This window comes from Pelobates fuscus, chromosome 1 (genome assembly GCF_036172605.1).
Source record: "Pelobates fuscus isolate aPelFus1 chromosome 1, aPelFus1.pri, whole genome shotgun sequence".
Lineage (NCBI taxonomy): Eukaryota > Metazoa > Chordata > Amphibia > Anura > Pelobatidae > Pelobates > Pelobates fuscus.
In genome coordinates, this window is record NC_086317.1 from 271,041,398 (window position 1) to 271,055,807 (window position 14,410).

Sequence of the window (14,410 nt, forward strand, 5' to 3'; positions counted from 1 at the left end):
ACTGTTGTAATAAAACAACCCCCACTGCTTTAATAAAGTGCCCCTTAGTGGTGCACTATAAAAATAATTAACGGGGGGTTGGAAGTGTCACCCCACCAAGCCCCCACTCTTGCACCAAGAGTGGAGGCCACTAAACTAAACGTGGGACCTAGTGTCCTCCCTCTGCCACCCATGAGCGGAGGTTCAGGACCCAAAGATACAATGGGGGGGGGGGAGGACCTACTGTACTGTCCCCTCCCTGCTCCCACCCATGAGCGGCAAGTGGGGACCCTTAAGTTACAATAGGTGAGTCCTGTTGTCCACCACACCCATGCGCAGTGGTTAGGGACCCTAACCTACAATGGGGGGACAACCTATTGTCCACCCCCGGACCTCACCCATGTGCAGCTGGTGGGGGCTCTTAAGTTACAATAGGAGGGAATCTAAAAGCCTGAGCGCAAAAATGAAAAACGCAGAGGGAAAAAAAAAATCAATCTTCCAGCAGTGAGGGCACCGTGCAAACTGAGCTCCGCAGGGCGGGAAAAGGCTTTCTTCCCACACCATGCAATTTGACTGATTGGTTACCTGCAAGGCTCAAGATTTACCTTGAACCAACCAATCAGAGCGCTTTGAGTCAAATTTCAGGGCGTGGGAAGGCTTTATAAGGCTTTCTCGCCCTGCAGAGCTCAGTCTGTGCAGTGTCCTCGCTGTGTGAAAATGGATTCTTTTTTTAACGTCTGGATTTTTTTTTTATTTTTTTATTTGTAGAAATTTTTGGGCTGAAAAAAATGTCTACCTTTAGCCCCCACCCGTCACCCATGGGTGGTAGGGACAATAGGTCCTCCCCCCCACCATTTTCACTTGGGCCACCGCCCATGGGTGGCGGTTGGGGGGGTAGACAATAAGTCCTGCCACATTGTAACGTCCCACACTGGCTCTCCATTTATAACTGGGAGGTAGTTATCAGTTGTCACTTTCTCCTGGCATTGACAATACTACAGGGGCTTGCTTGTTCTCTTACAGGGCCATGGTGCTTTACCAGGCCCCTGTTCAGCTATATCTATCAGGTGGCCCTAAGTGCATGGGCAACCAATGGGTCCCCAAAGCATGAGGGGTCCTGGTGCAGCTGCACCATTGGTGGTTCCACTGCTGGGTATAGCCAATATCCCTCTAGGCGCCAGGTTCATGTCTGTATAACCATTTAAACTTTAAGAGAGCAAAAAAACAAGGGGCAAGAGGTATACTGAGAACAGACAACAGCTCACATAGCCTGCCTTTCGGTGGGTCATCTTGTTCCATTACAAAGAGACCCTAGGCTATTTGCATATCAGACTAATTCAACCCAAAAAGGCGGACAGGATCCGAAATGCAGGCCAGCAGAAACAGAAACCCCAGATGATCGTTTCGGGCTTGATAGGCCACGTCAATTTTTGTTTATTTTTTGCCCAAATTTCACCATTTAAAAAAAAAAGTGAAAGTACACATTAAAAAAATAAATAAATAAACAATCCATCAGATTTTCACTTTTTATAGTGGCTGAAAGTGAAACAGAACACTTTTCTGGTAGAAGAAGTGACCAACTGATAAATCCGTTGTGTTTCAGGAAAAATGCCATGCATTCAAAATTGACGGGTATACTACAAAAGAATCAAAAGGCAGAAACAACTGAAAATAAAAGCAGAGTTAAAGGACCACTCCAACTTGCTGAAGTGCTTTATGGGTGTGTTGAGCTTTATAAGTGAGAATAATTAGTTTTTTTTTCTTTTGGAAATATTTACTTTTCTAAATAATTAAATTCCCCCTGGCTGTCATCAAACAACTGGGGGGGGGGGGGGGGGGGTCCTCTAGCTTCCTTTTAGGAAGTGGCAAGCGCACCTGACTTCCCCTTTGCATCGCTCATACCAGTATGCTGCTTGGGCACTCTGGTGCACGGAGTTAGCTCTTCTCATTGAGAAGCCTTTGATTTGCTATTTCCTGTGAAATGGAACACTATATAGATAGATTAAAATTATAGTGTTTGTATTCCTAATGCTATTGTTTTTTTGCTTTAATTTCTTCTCTTCTCTCTATGCTTTCTCTATTCCGATTGCCAAGTGCAGTGATTTGACAGGAAGCCTAGATGGAGGCACCCAGCTGCAGATTGTAGAACAATGGTGACAGGGAGCCAAAAGGAAACTACTCCCTTGCAAAATAGAGGTGTGGATTTCTACATTTAATTTTATTTTTCACACTTCCTAAATACATATTTGTTAAATATAAGGGATAAGCTACCATAATGGCGGATGATCCTGGGAAGGAACTGGGTCACTTTAAGCCCTCTGTGATCAGAAGCACAACTTACCTGAACCAAACACTACAGAGAAAGTCAAACCTCCAGTGAAGGTTTATGAATCCTGAAATGATGATGCGTTCGAATAAGGGAACTAAAAAATAAATTCTGGAAGCATTTCAGACCTTCAGATTGTGCATGGTCTTAAATAAATGTTTTTTGACCAAAGCAAGCTAAAGATCACTGCATTCTTGAAGAAAAGATGAATTATGAGAGTAATGAACTTTTAAAATAACACACAACACGGCTGTTTTTAAATGTCCTGTTTTATTTTTAAGACTAAATATAACTTGAGTTTTTCTAAAATAAAAGGTGTGTTTTGCTGAGAACACATCACAATTTCCTTGTTTTTGTATTTTTTTGTATTGAAAACAATACTAATTTTATAAAGGCTCGCCTTTTTGACGGCTATAAAATATAATTGTATTAGGAGTATGGTAGCACAATGCTTTGTGTCCGCTTCTGAGAAATGAGATCTTTAAATGAAAGGGGCACTATAGGCAACCAGACCATTTCAGCTGGGTGTAGTGTCCCTGTCCCCTTAAAGTCCAGGCACCCAGACCACTTCTGCCCATTGGAGTGGTATGGGTGCCAACTCCCACTACCCTTAACCCTGCAAGTGTAATTATTGCAGTTTTTATAAACTGCAATAATTGCTTTGCAGGGTTAAGTCCTACTCTAGTGGCTGTCTATCAGACAGCCAATAGAGGGAGTTCCGTGTTCTTAGAACACGAACATTTTTTAAATGATGCTGGATGTCCTCACGCTATGCATGAGGACCGCCACTGCCGCGCACGCGCATTAGGTCTCCACCGCCAGCTGACGTTGGTGGGGTAGGAGCGTTGGCGGAGCCTGACCCAGCGCCAAGGGACATTGGCGCTTGATTCAGGTAAGTGTCTGAAGAGGTTTTAACCCCTTCAGCAACATGGGACGGGGTGTGGGAGGGAGAGGGGCACTGCAGGCTCCTACAGTGCCAGCAAAACGGATATGTTTTCCTGGCACTGGAGAGTCCCTTTAACTGTAATGTTAAAACGGTCTCTAGAGGCTCTTCTTGCTGTTTCATGGAGTTTGAACTCTGTGAAAATACGCTTGATGTCTTCACGTTTTGCATGAGGACTGGCATACTGTGTGCTTTGATCAGCCTCAAGACAGTCTGCACTCCCGTGTGCTGCAGCCAATGGCATGCTTTTGTGAGCGGCCGCGAGAGCATAAAGTATATGTCCACGCCAGCCGCCAGATATGAACCACGTATGATGTCATACGCGGCGGCGCTTTAATGAGCGGAGTGGCTGGCTATCTGCAGACCAGGCCAGCCATTCACTCCTCCTTCTTTCCTGCTCGCAGTACCTGCTTGAGCAGAGAAGAGATTCTGCAGGCCAGACTGGAACTGGTGGACAGCTCATCTTGAGGTAGGGGAAGATGAGCTGTAGTATATTAAATTGCGGGGAGGGGGCAGTGTATTAAATTTGGGGGGAGGGAAGGGGGACAGTATTGAATAGGGAGGAGGGGGCAGTGTATTAAATTGTGGGGAGGAGAGGGCATTGTATTAAATTGGGGGGGGGGCGTGTATTGAATTGGAGGGAGGGAGATAGTGTATTAAATTGTATGCAGTTGGGCTGATTATGCAATTATTTCCAGGGCTGGTTTTCATTCCCAGTCCGGCCCTGGATTAATGCGTGTATGGCACTTGCACATTAAGTTTTCCTCCTTGCGAGACAGAGCCAGCACAAAGGAGCCTTGGCACTGGAATAAGGTGAGTGTGTAAAGTGGTTGTTTTTTTGTTTTTTTTAATTCTTCGTTGTTTTTTTCAAATCATTCATTGCTGCAAGAGGGTTGCCACAGAGGAAGAGGGACACCAAATAGTGTTAGGAATGCAGCTTTGTATTCCTAACACTATAGTGTTCATTCAAAGGAACACTATGGGTCAGGAACACAAACGTGTATTTCTGACCTTGTAGTGTCAAAAACACCATCTTGCCCTCCCTAAATATAGTATAATCTTACCTTTTGTTCAAGTCTGCTGTTGCTGGCTCTACCCATGATCTGCCTGCTTGGCTGACATAATGAATTGTTGAACTGAGCCAATCACAATGCTTCCCCATAGGATTGGCTGAGACTGACAAGGAGGCAGACCAGGGGCAGAGCCAGCACAAGTCAAACGCAGCCCTGGCCAATCAGCATCTCCTCATAGAGATAAATTGAATCAATGAATCTCTATGAGTAAAGTTCAGTGTGTCCATGCAGAGAGGGAGGAGACACTGAATGGCAGCACTGCCCCAGGGAGCATCTCTAGTGGCAATCTGAGAAGTGGCTAGTTCAGTTATCACTAGGTTGTAATGTAAACCCTGCATTTTCTCTGAATTCTACTCACCAGAACAAATCCAATAAGCTGTATTTGTTCTGGTGATTATAGTGTCCCTTTAAGTGACAGTTAGGTATTTACAGTTTATTATGTTATAAAAGTTTATTTAATGTACTCTGAAAGTGAGAGTAAAGGTTTAAAAAGGAAACTATTCCAAAAAAAGGGTAAGAAAACTAATTTTTCTTTCATACAGAATCACTTCTAGAGGGAAAAGCAGGAAACAAATCATGCTTCCTGTTATAGTTTCTTCCTTTTCCTTTAGTCCCAGTTTACTACAGAAGTGGCTAGTCAGACTAATGACTTCCTTGTACTTTGCTGTGTAAGCATTTATGGACCATAACTGAGCATTTGCGTAATAGCAACATAGTTTTATCCACAGTTTTGTTAACATGACAAAGGGAGACTTTGCTTAGGACATTGCATTTCCTACATTATTAGGATGATAATCTACTTATCAAGCACTAACAAATATATTAAAACAAATCATATATCAGCGCTTAGCGAATATACCCCTATTTTTAACATAGGGCTCAGCACAGAAAATATCTATTAATAAAGAGTTTTAATCCCAGTCTTATTTGAGGGCACTTTCAAAAGTCCGCAGGGATAAGTTGCTGCAACAGTAGTATGTATGTCAAATCTGTGTCTTTGTACGTAGCCAAACCTTAAAATAGAAAAGATACTGACATAGCGTAAAAATGTTACAACTTTATTTCCCATAAAAAACCCTATAGGAAAAACTCTTACAATAAAATATTGTGAAGCTTATCTCTAAGATTCACAGTAAAAGCAAGGTTCAAACAGAGTGTCAATGGAAGAGTTGAATGTTAACGCTCCGTGGATGCTGATTGTTCAGAACCGGTCCTGTGCACTAAGATCGGTCCTCTCCAGGAGCGCCGGCTTCCAGATACTGCTGTTATCGTTACAAATTCAAAAGTCCCGCCAAAAAACACGATCTACGTGTTTCGCTCATTAGATTGAGCTTTTTCAAGATGAGGTGTTGAGGGGGACAGTAGGTATATATAAGTACCTTTTAATTGACAAATCAATTAATCTTTGTTAAGAATCTTGTAATTCCGTAATAAAACTTTTCCATAGTATTCTTCCCCTCCCTCCCATAGTGTTCCCCTCCCTCCCATAGTATTCTCTACCCCCTCCCATAGTGTTCCCCCCCCCTCATCCCATAGTGTTCCCCCCCCTCATCCCATAGTGTTCCCCCCCCTCATCCCATAGTGTTCCCCCCCCCTCATCCCATAGTGTTCCCCCCCCTTTCCATAGTATTCTTCCCCCCCATAGTGTTCCCTCCCATAGTATTCTCTACCCCCTCCCATAGTGTTTCCCCCCTCTTTCCATAGTATTCTTCCCCCCCTCCCATAGTGTTCCCCCCCCCTCCCATAGTATTCTTCCCCCCCTCCCATAGTATTCTTCCCCCCCTCCCATAGTGTTCCCCCCCTCCCATAGTATTCTCTACCCCCTCCCATAGTGTTCCCCCCCCCTTTCCATAGTATTCTTCCCCCCCCTCCCATAGTGTTCCCCCCCTCATCCCATAGCGTTCCCCCCCCTTTCCATAGTATTCTCCCCCCCCCCTCCCATAGTGTCCCCTAGTGCACTTTCCCTCTTGTCCCATATTTACTCACCTGTCTTGAAGTGTGGGCCGGCTTCACAGCGCGCACCGCGGTACTGGAACTTCAATTTCAGGTTCCGGTTTCCGGCGGGACTGAAAGGAAGTGTGCAACACTTCCTTTCAGTCCCGCCGGAAACCGGAACCTGAAATTGAAGTTCCAGTACCGCGGTGCGCGCTGAACACCGGCCCACGCTTCAAGACAGGTAAGTAAATATGGGATATCGGCGTATAACACGCACCCATCATTTCCCCCCTATTTTCAGGGAGAAAAGGTGCGTGTTATACGCCGATAAATACGGTAATCACTCTGATATTATTCTATAATCACAATTAAATTTTCGTTCTTATCACAGTGTATGGACACTATTTCTTACAACTCTCATTCTCATGTAAAAAATCAAAGCCTTTGATGTCCTACCTTGCCATACAAAAGCTGTCTGTTTTTTAATTATAATATAATGGAATGTGTCATTCGTACATACAGTTATACATGTACATTATTAGATGGATCTTATTATCACCTTTTATTTTTATACAAGGAATAGTATAGTCCACATTTTTATTTTTTGATATATGTTTAATATTTGTTAAATATGAAATGTGAAATTATTTTACTTAATGTTTAATCAGTATGCAATAGTGAGCAGAAAAAGATTTGTCTTACTACAGAACAGACTAAAATGGCACACTCTCACTAGACATGATAAGACTGCTTGTTTGTAATCAAGTGAAGTAATTGATTGTATTTTAATATACATTCAAGTAGAAATTTATTTAGGAGTAATACTATTGTCTATATGTATTTGTAGGAATATAGAACCTGTTTAAGAAAACGTTCAAAAGTTACTATAAAAGTTTTATTACGGAATTACAAGATTCTTAACAAAGATTAATTGATTTGTCAATTAAAAGGTACTTATATATACCTACTGTCCCCCTCAACACCTCATCTTGAAAAAGCGCAATCTAATGAGCGAAACGCGTAGATCGTGTTTTTTGGCGGGACTTTTGAATTTGTAACGATAACCGCAGTATCTGGAAGCCGGCGCTCCTGGAGAGGACCGATCTTAGTGCACAGGACCGGTTCTGAACAATCAGCATCCACGGAGCGGTAACATTCAACTCTTCCATTGACACTCTGTTTGAACCTTGCTTTTACTGTGAGTCTTAGAGATAAGCTTCACAATATTTTATTGTAAGAGTTTCTCCTATGGGTTTTTTTTTATATGGGAAATAAAGTTGTTACATTTTTACGCTATGTCAGTATCTTTTCTATTTTAAGGTTTGGCTACGTACAAAGACACAGATTTGACATACATACTACTGTTGCAGCAACTTATCCCTGTGGATTTTTGAAAGTGCCCTCAAATTAGACTGGGATTAAAACTCTTTATTAATAGATATTTTCTGTGCTGAGCCCTATGTTAAAAATAGGGGTATATTCGCTAAGCGATGATATATGATTTGTTTTAATTTTTGTCCTATAGGATGTTTTAAAACTTGGGAAGGTTTTTATTGTATTTAGCAGCTATTTATTCTTGTGGACAATTGAGTTTGGGGCATTGTCCTAGAAAGTTCACTACATTATCTTCATCTTGCGCTCTCTATACTGTGTGTTTTACTAACAAATATATGTAGCACTGGATGCATTTAAGACACACAGTAGATTTTGGGCACCTTCATTAGTTGCTGGGATCAAATTCAGTTCGTAGAAGGATGCAATGGATTCTCCCTTCTCTATACAGTTTTTTTTATTTTATTTATTTTTTGGTTTTGTTTCCCCCTGATCATGAGAAATACTTCCTAGTAGTTCAGATATTTATTTATGTCTTTTACACCATGAACATATATATATATATATATATATATAAGTTTTTTTTTTTATTTTTATTCTGTTTAAATGGTACTTTAAATCAGTTCAAATTGCACACAATGATCGTGAAGATATCTTTAATTTATTGTATTCTCATTCAGTACTTTAATTTAAAAATTTAATGGAGATTTATTTTCTTTTCCTTACAGACTGGTCCTGTGATCGATATGCCCGTGCCAGCCAGTTATAACGATATCACTCAAGACATCACTTTAAGAGACTTTGTTGGGTGGGTTTGGTATGAGAAAGATGTTATTTTCCCAAGTCGGTGGGTAGAAGACAAATCATCATCAAGAATTGTGCTTCGTGTTGGCAGTGCCCATTATTTCTCCATAGTTGTAAGTATAAAGAAAGTGTATATCTAGTGTTGGAGGAAGGCTTGGTAAGGGCACCGATGTATAGCGGAAGTTGGTGTTTTGAAAGCCAATTGCATTTTTACAGGAGAGCTTGGGAATGAGCAGAGAAGAAAACATGCAGCAGTATTTGAAATGCATACGGCAGCGTATGGAGTTGTTAATGTGGAATAATGGAATTGGTGAAGTGAAATAAGCTCATCTGGGCTTCCTCTAAACTTACTGTGCCCATTTGTAAATGTGTTTTGTTAGAACTTAATTGTCCTGTTTTGCCTGTTGTACAATGCTTTGGAATATGTTGGCACTATATAAACAATTGTAATTGAGGTGTAAAGGTCAGATGTCCCAATACTTTTGTACTTTTTTAACAAAAAACAACTATCGCTTTGCAGGGATAGTGAGTGATACTATATGGTGCCTGGACAGAAAAGCAGCTCAACACGAAAAGTGGAATACCCTTTTTCCACAGTCAATCACAAATACTGAAAACAACGGTATAGATATAGACTATATACCAGCAAGTGGAGCACTATATAAATGTAAATATAAAATAGTAGAGGCGTACACTTACCCCATTAATACAATAACACACTTGGGGACACATATAAAAAGAGAAAAACAGAAAAATATATAGTGCAGATGGTTTCAAGTAGGAATGGGTGGTAAGAGTAAGTAACTAGAACCACTCACATGGACTGGAGCCTATGTAATATTGGCTCCGTAAGATAATCATTTTTGCTCTTTGGCAGCAACACACCCCTTGCTCAAAGATGTTCCTCCAGAGATATAAAACAAGAAAAGATAGACCGGATGTGCAGTATTGTATTAAAATATATTGATATATTTACCACCCATTTCTATTTTTGTCCTCCATTTTTATAAATCTTTTCATGTGACCACACTGAAGAAATGACACTCTGCTACAATGTAAAGTAGTAAGTGCACAGCCCATATAACAGTGTAAATTTGCTGTCCCCTCAAAATAACTCAACACACAGCCATTAATGTCTAAACCGTTGGCAACAAAAGTGAGTACACCCCTAAGTGGAAATGTCCAAATTAGGCCCAATTAGCCATTTTACCTCTCCGGTGTCATGTGACTTGTTAGTGTTACAAGGTCTCATGTGTGAATGGGGAGCAGGTGTGTTAAATTTGGTGGTATCGCTCTCATACTGGTCACTGGAAGTTCAACATGGCCCCTCATGGCAAAAAAACTCTGAGGATCTGAAAAAAAGAATTGTTGCTCTACATAAAGATGGCCTAGGCAATAAAAAGATTGCCAAGACCCTGAAACTGAGCTGCAGCACGGTTGGCAAGACCATACAGTGGTTTCACAGGACAGGTTCCACTCAGAACAGGCTTCGGCATGGTCGACCAAAGAAGTTGAATGCACTATCTTAACGTCATATCCTGAGGTTGTTTTTGGGAAATAGACGTATGAGTGCTGCCAGCATTGCTGCAGAGGTTAATGGGGTGGTGGGGGCAGCCTGTCAGTGCTCAGACCATATGCCGCACACTGCATCAAATTGGTTGGCTGTTGTCCCAGAAGGAAGCCTTTTCTAAAGATGATGCACAAGAAAGCCCACTAACAGTTTGTTGAAGACAAGCAGACTAAGGACATGGATTACTAGAACCATGCCCTGTGGTCTGATGAGACCAAGATAAACGTATTTGTTTCAGATGGTGTCAAGCGTGTGTGGCGGCAACCAGGTGAGGAGTGCAAAGACAAGTGCTACCGGCACTGGGGAGCTAGAGTTCATTAAAGAAAACCATGAATGCCAACATGTACTGTGACATACTGAAGCAGAGCATGATCCCCTCCCTTCGGAGGCTGCCCGCAGGGCAGTATTCCAACATGATAACGACCCCAAACATCTCCAAGACAACCACTGCCTTGCTAAAGAAGCTGAAGGTAAAGGTGATGGACTGGCCAAACATGTCTCCAGACCTAATGTCACGGTGCCGCAGGTTTCTGTCGGTGTGGCCGCACAGAAACACAGTGGTCACGCTGACCGAAGTAACAAAATATTATCTTACCCGCGGCAGATCAAAGCCCGACCTCCTTCCATCCCGGTCCCCAGCGTGTGCGGCATTACTACAGACACTGGCCACTGCGGTTCTGTTTTTAAATAGGGAAATAGCCTTCGCCCATGTCAAAGATGGTGCTTACATGCGTGCAACATCACGTCATAGACGTGCATGCACGTTTTGGGGTCAAAGGCCACTTACAGCCAACTGCAGCTTTAGGAGGGTTATTTAAACCCATTTTACCTTTTGATCAGTGCCCTGTCGTGGTTTCCCTTAGCTGGTTATCCGAGAGAGTGTTCCTGATCGTAGTATTTCTGGTATTTGACTTTGGCTTCGTTTTGACGTCCCTGATTTCTGGTATCCTTGACTTTTGGCTTTCCCTCATCGTTGTGTCTCGCTCTGTTTCCCTGACCTCAGCAAGTATTTTGACTATTATTGGATACGTTAAGTCCGGCCATTCTAAGGTCCGGTTATACGTTATCCTTAGTCCTCGATGTGATATAATTCTGCGTGCTGGATCAACTTGTAATCCTGACACCTAAACCCTATTGAATATCTGTGGGGCATCCTCAAACAGAAGGTGGGGGAGCGCAAAGTCTCTTACATCCACCAGCCCTGTGATGTCGTTGTGGAAGAGGACTCCAGTGGCAACCTGTGAAGCTCTGGTGAACTCCATGCCCATGAGGATTAAGGTAATGCTGGAAAATAATGGTGGCCACACAAAATATTGATACTTTTGGCCCAATTTGGACATTTCCACTTAGGGGTGTACTCTCTTTTGTTGCCAACGGTTTAGACATTAATGACTGTGTGTTAAGTTATTTTGAGGGGACATTAAATTTACACTGTTATACAGGCTGTACACTTCTTTACATTGTAGCAGAGTGTCATTTCTTCAGTGTTGTCACATGAAAAGATATAATACAATATTTACAAAAATGTGAGGGGTGTACTCACTTTTGTGAGATACTGTAGTGTGTGTGTGTATATGTTTTTTCTTTTTGTAGCACATGGATATAAGATGCTAATTTCTGCATACATTCTCAATAAAATTGTTGTTTGCAGTGGGTTAATGGAGTCCTGGTGACACAGCATGAAGGTGGTCATCTGCCATTTGAAGCCAATATAACCAGTCTTTTGAAAAGCAGTGCCGATTCTTCCTGCCGGATCACAATAGCTGTCAACAACACATTAACACCACATACTTTACCACCAGGGTCCATCCAGTTTATGTCAGACTCTTCTATGTAAGTACTGCTGCTTAGGAAATGTGTATTTGTGAGTAATATATGTTTTGTAATTCCAAACAAAAAGCTGAGACGGTCTGAATCTTCCTTCACTTTACTTTGTTTTCTTGCGCAGCTAGGCTGTCTCAGATACAGGCATAGCATGCTCCATTAGGACCAAATACCGTGTTGATCTTAAATTTGACCCAATTCTTAATTTGGCTCCCTACATAGTCTGTGGCCATGCCCAGAGTGAGATGCATGACATTGCTCTTTGGGATCTCGGAACCTCTCTATATTCCTTGACTTTGTGTCATTTTCTAATGACTCTATTTCACGTAATACAGCTTTTTCCCTGGGGTGGGATTTACTGGTATGAAGATCTGCATGAACTTTATGAGGTTATCGGTCTTTACTCCCTCCAGACTTGGGTGTTCCTTAGCCCTCAGGACCACTTCGGTTCTGTAGCCTTTCTAGTAAACCAGAGGTTGCACAGACTGTCCTACAAACAGAATGAAGTTAAGTAACTTGTGTCAAGAGGAGCTATTAAGGGGACTTGCCTATTTGTTTCTCTTGTTCAAGTGAAGCACTATTTTCAAGTGTTTTCATATGGGCGCACACACACACAAGCTTACTCACTAGCCAGCACACACACATGCTCACTCATTAGCAGGCGCACACACACATGCTCACTCACTAGCAGGCGCACACAGACACAAGCTCACGCACTAGCCGGCGCACATACACACACGCTCACTCATTAGCAGCCGCGCATACACAGACAAGCTCACTCACTAGCAGGCGCACACACACAAGCTCTCACTAGCAGGCATATACACACACACAAACACAAGCTCACTCACTAGCAGGCACACACACTGTAACGATTTCAGGGCAGGTCAGAGAGGAGACTTATTCGACATGGTTTAGACAAAGGTAACAAAAAGAGAGGAATAATATAAATAGAGAAAGCAGAACATAGAAACAGTATTACAGGTAAGTATGATGGAGTAGTAGTAGAAGAAGAAATAGAAGTTTAATGGGTTACAAGTAAACCTAATATTATCAGACAGTAATAAACAGCATAATAAAGGGATAATGGCATTCAGTTGGTTCTAAGTTAAGGTGGGCAGTGTCTTTTTAGTTTGGAGGATTTGTATAGAAGTTACCAGATAAGTGGATCAGGGTTTTCCAGCAGGGTTGCAATTAATAGTATGGTTAGTAAAGTCCAGGCAGGTTAGATCAAAAGCAAATAAGGAATAATAGAAAACAAAGTCCAGTTTAAATTAAAGCAGAATGTTTGGATGAATCAGGATGGATCAAAGGAAATCAGAGTTGAGCAGGTTATCGGGAATCCGTTAGAGCCAGGAATAGATGTCTTGTCTGTATCAGACCATAAAAAAATTAATAATGGAAGATTAGTCTATTGTAGTAATAACTATGCAACAGTAGGCATGTATGCCTTTATATGGACAGAGAATTAAAGATGAGAGGTCACACAAATCCTTTGTAGCTTTGGAAATAATTAACTTTTGAATGCAAACGCTTCTTTTCCAGGAAGAAATTGACAGGTGTTGTTTGACAGAGCCCAGTCGACATGTTCTACTTTTTTCTGGGAGTTTGTACGAGAACTGTGACTTCCTTATAAACCGACTGCATTTTATCTATACTTCTCTAACTTTGTAAAATAAATACTTACAGGGTTACTCACTAAAGTGAATTTCAAATGTAAGGCCAAAATAGCCAAACTGTAAACAGAACTAACTTGGAGAATTTTTGTCAATTGGCTATTTTCCAAAATTTTTAAATTCACTTTGCATTCCTGGCAATTCCCACTTCCGCAAATATAAAACAAAAATAACCGTTCGTACTGTCTTGGTTTATGATGTTTGTGTGTGTGTATATTTTGCTTTTAGTGGAGCACCAGGGCAAGTAAGCATATGATGATTTGGTGAAAGTGTGCCATCACATCCTGTGTTTATTATAACCAAGATATTCTACATGAATTGCCTCTGTGCAGTCTAGTGTCTTTCGGAAAGCATAAAACCTTTATACAAACATTTAAAAGCATGAAATTGTTTAAGGGGACACTTAAAGCATTTGAGTTTGCTGAAGTGTTTTCTGTGTGAAGAGTGTCTTCTATTTTAATTTTACAAAAAGTGCAGATTTTATAAATAAACATTGTTATCCCCCTCCAGCTGTCAATCAGACAACCGGACATGTTACTTCCTGGTTTATTAACAGAAGTGAGAATTGCCAGGAATTCAAAGTACGGTAATTAAAAAAAAAAAAAAAAATGTAGGCCTAAATAACGAAATTAAAACAATTCTCCAACTCTGTTCTGTTTACGGCTGGGCTATTTTGGCCTTAGATTTGAAATTCCCTTTAAATTCCCAGCAATTCTTACTTTAGCGAATAATCCTGTTAGAGTACATTTCACAAAGATAGAGAAGTATGGATAAAATGAAGTTGGTTTACAATTTAGGCACCAGGTGTCTGTGGGTGCAAATGGTCAAAGAACACAGAAAAGAAAAGGTATAAAGAGTGTGGGAAAGGGCTGGTAGTGTGAAACCCTAATTATTCTTAAGGCCAGTGAAGTGACCTGTAAATGACATAATCTAGATAGAATACTGCTT

General features: G+C 41.4%; 1 protein-coding gene across 1 annotated transcript in view; it reads left to right on the plus strand.

Annotated features, from left to right (window-relative positions):
• Positions 1-14,410, plus strand: part of GUSB (glucuronidase beta) — a 79,914-nt gene that overhangs the window by 3,973 nt on the left and 61,531 nt on the right. The window contains exons 2-3 of the mRNA XM_063457261.1: positions 8,317-8,505; positions 11,614-11,795. Of these exons, the coding sequence (XP_063313331.1) occupies positions 8,317-8,505; positions 11,614-11,795 (371 nt within the window). The remainder of the gene's footprint in view (positions 1-8,316; positions 8,506-11,613; positions 11,796-14,410) is intronic.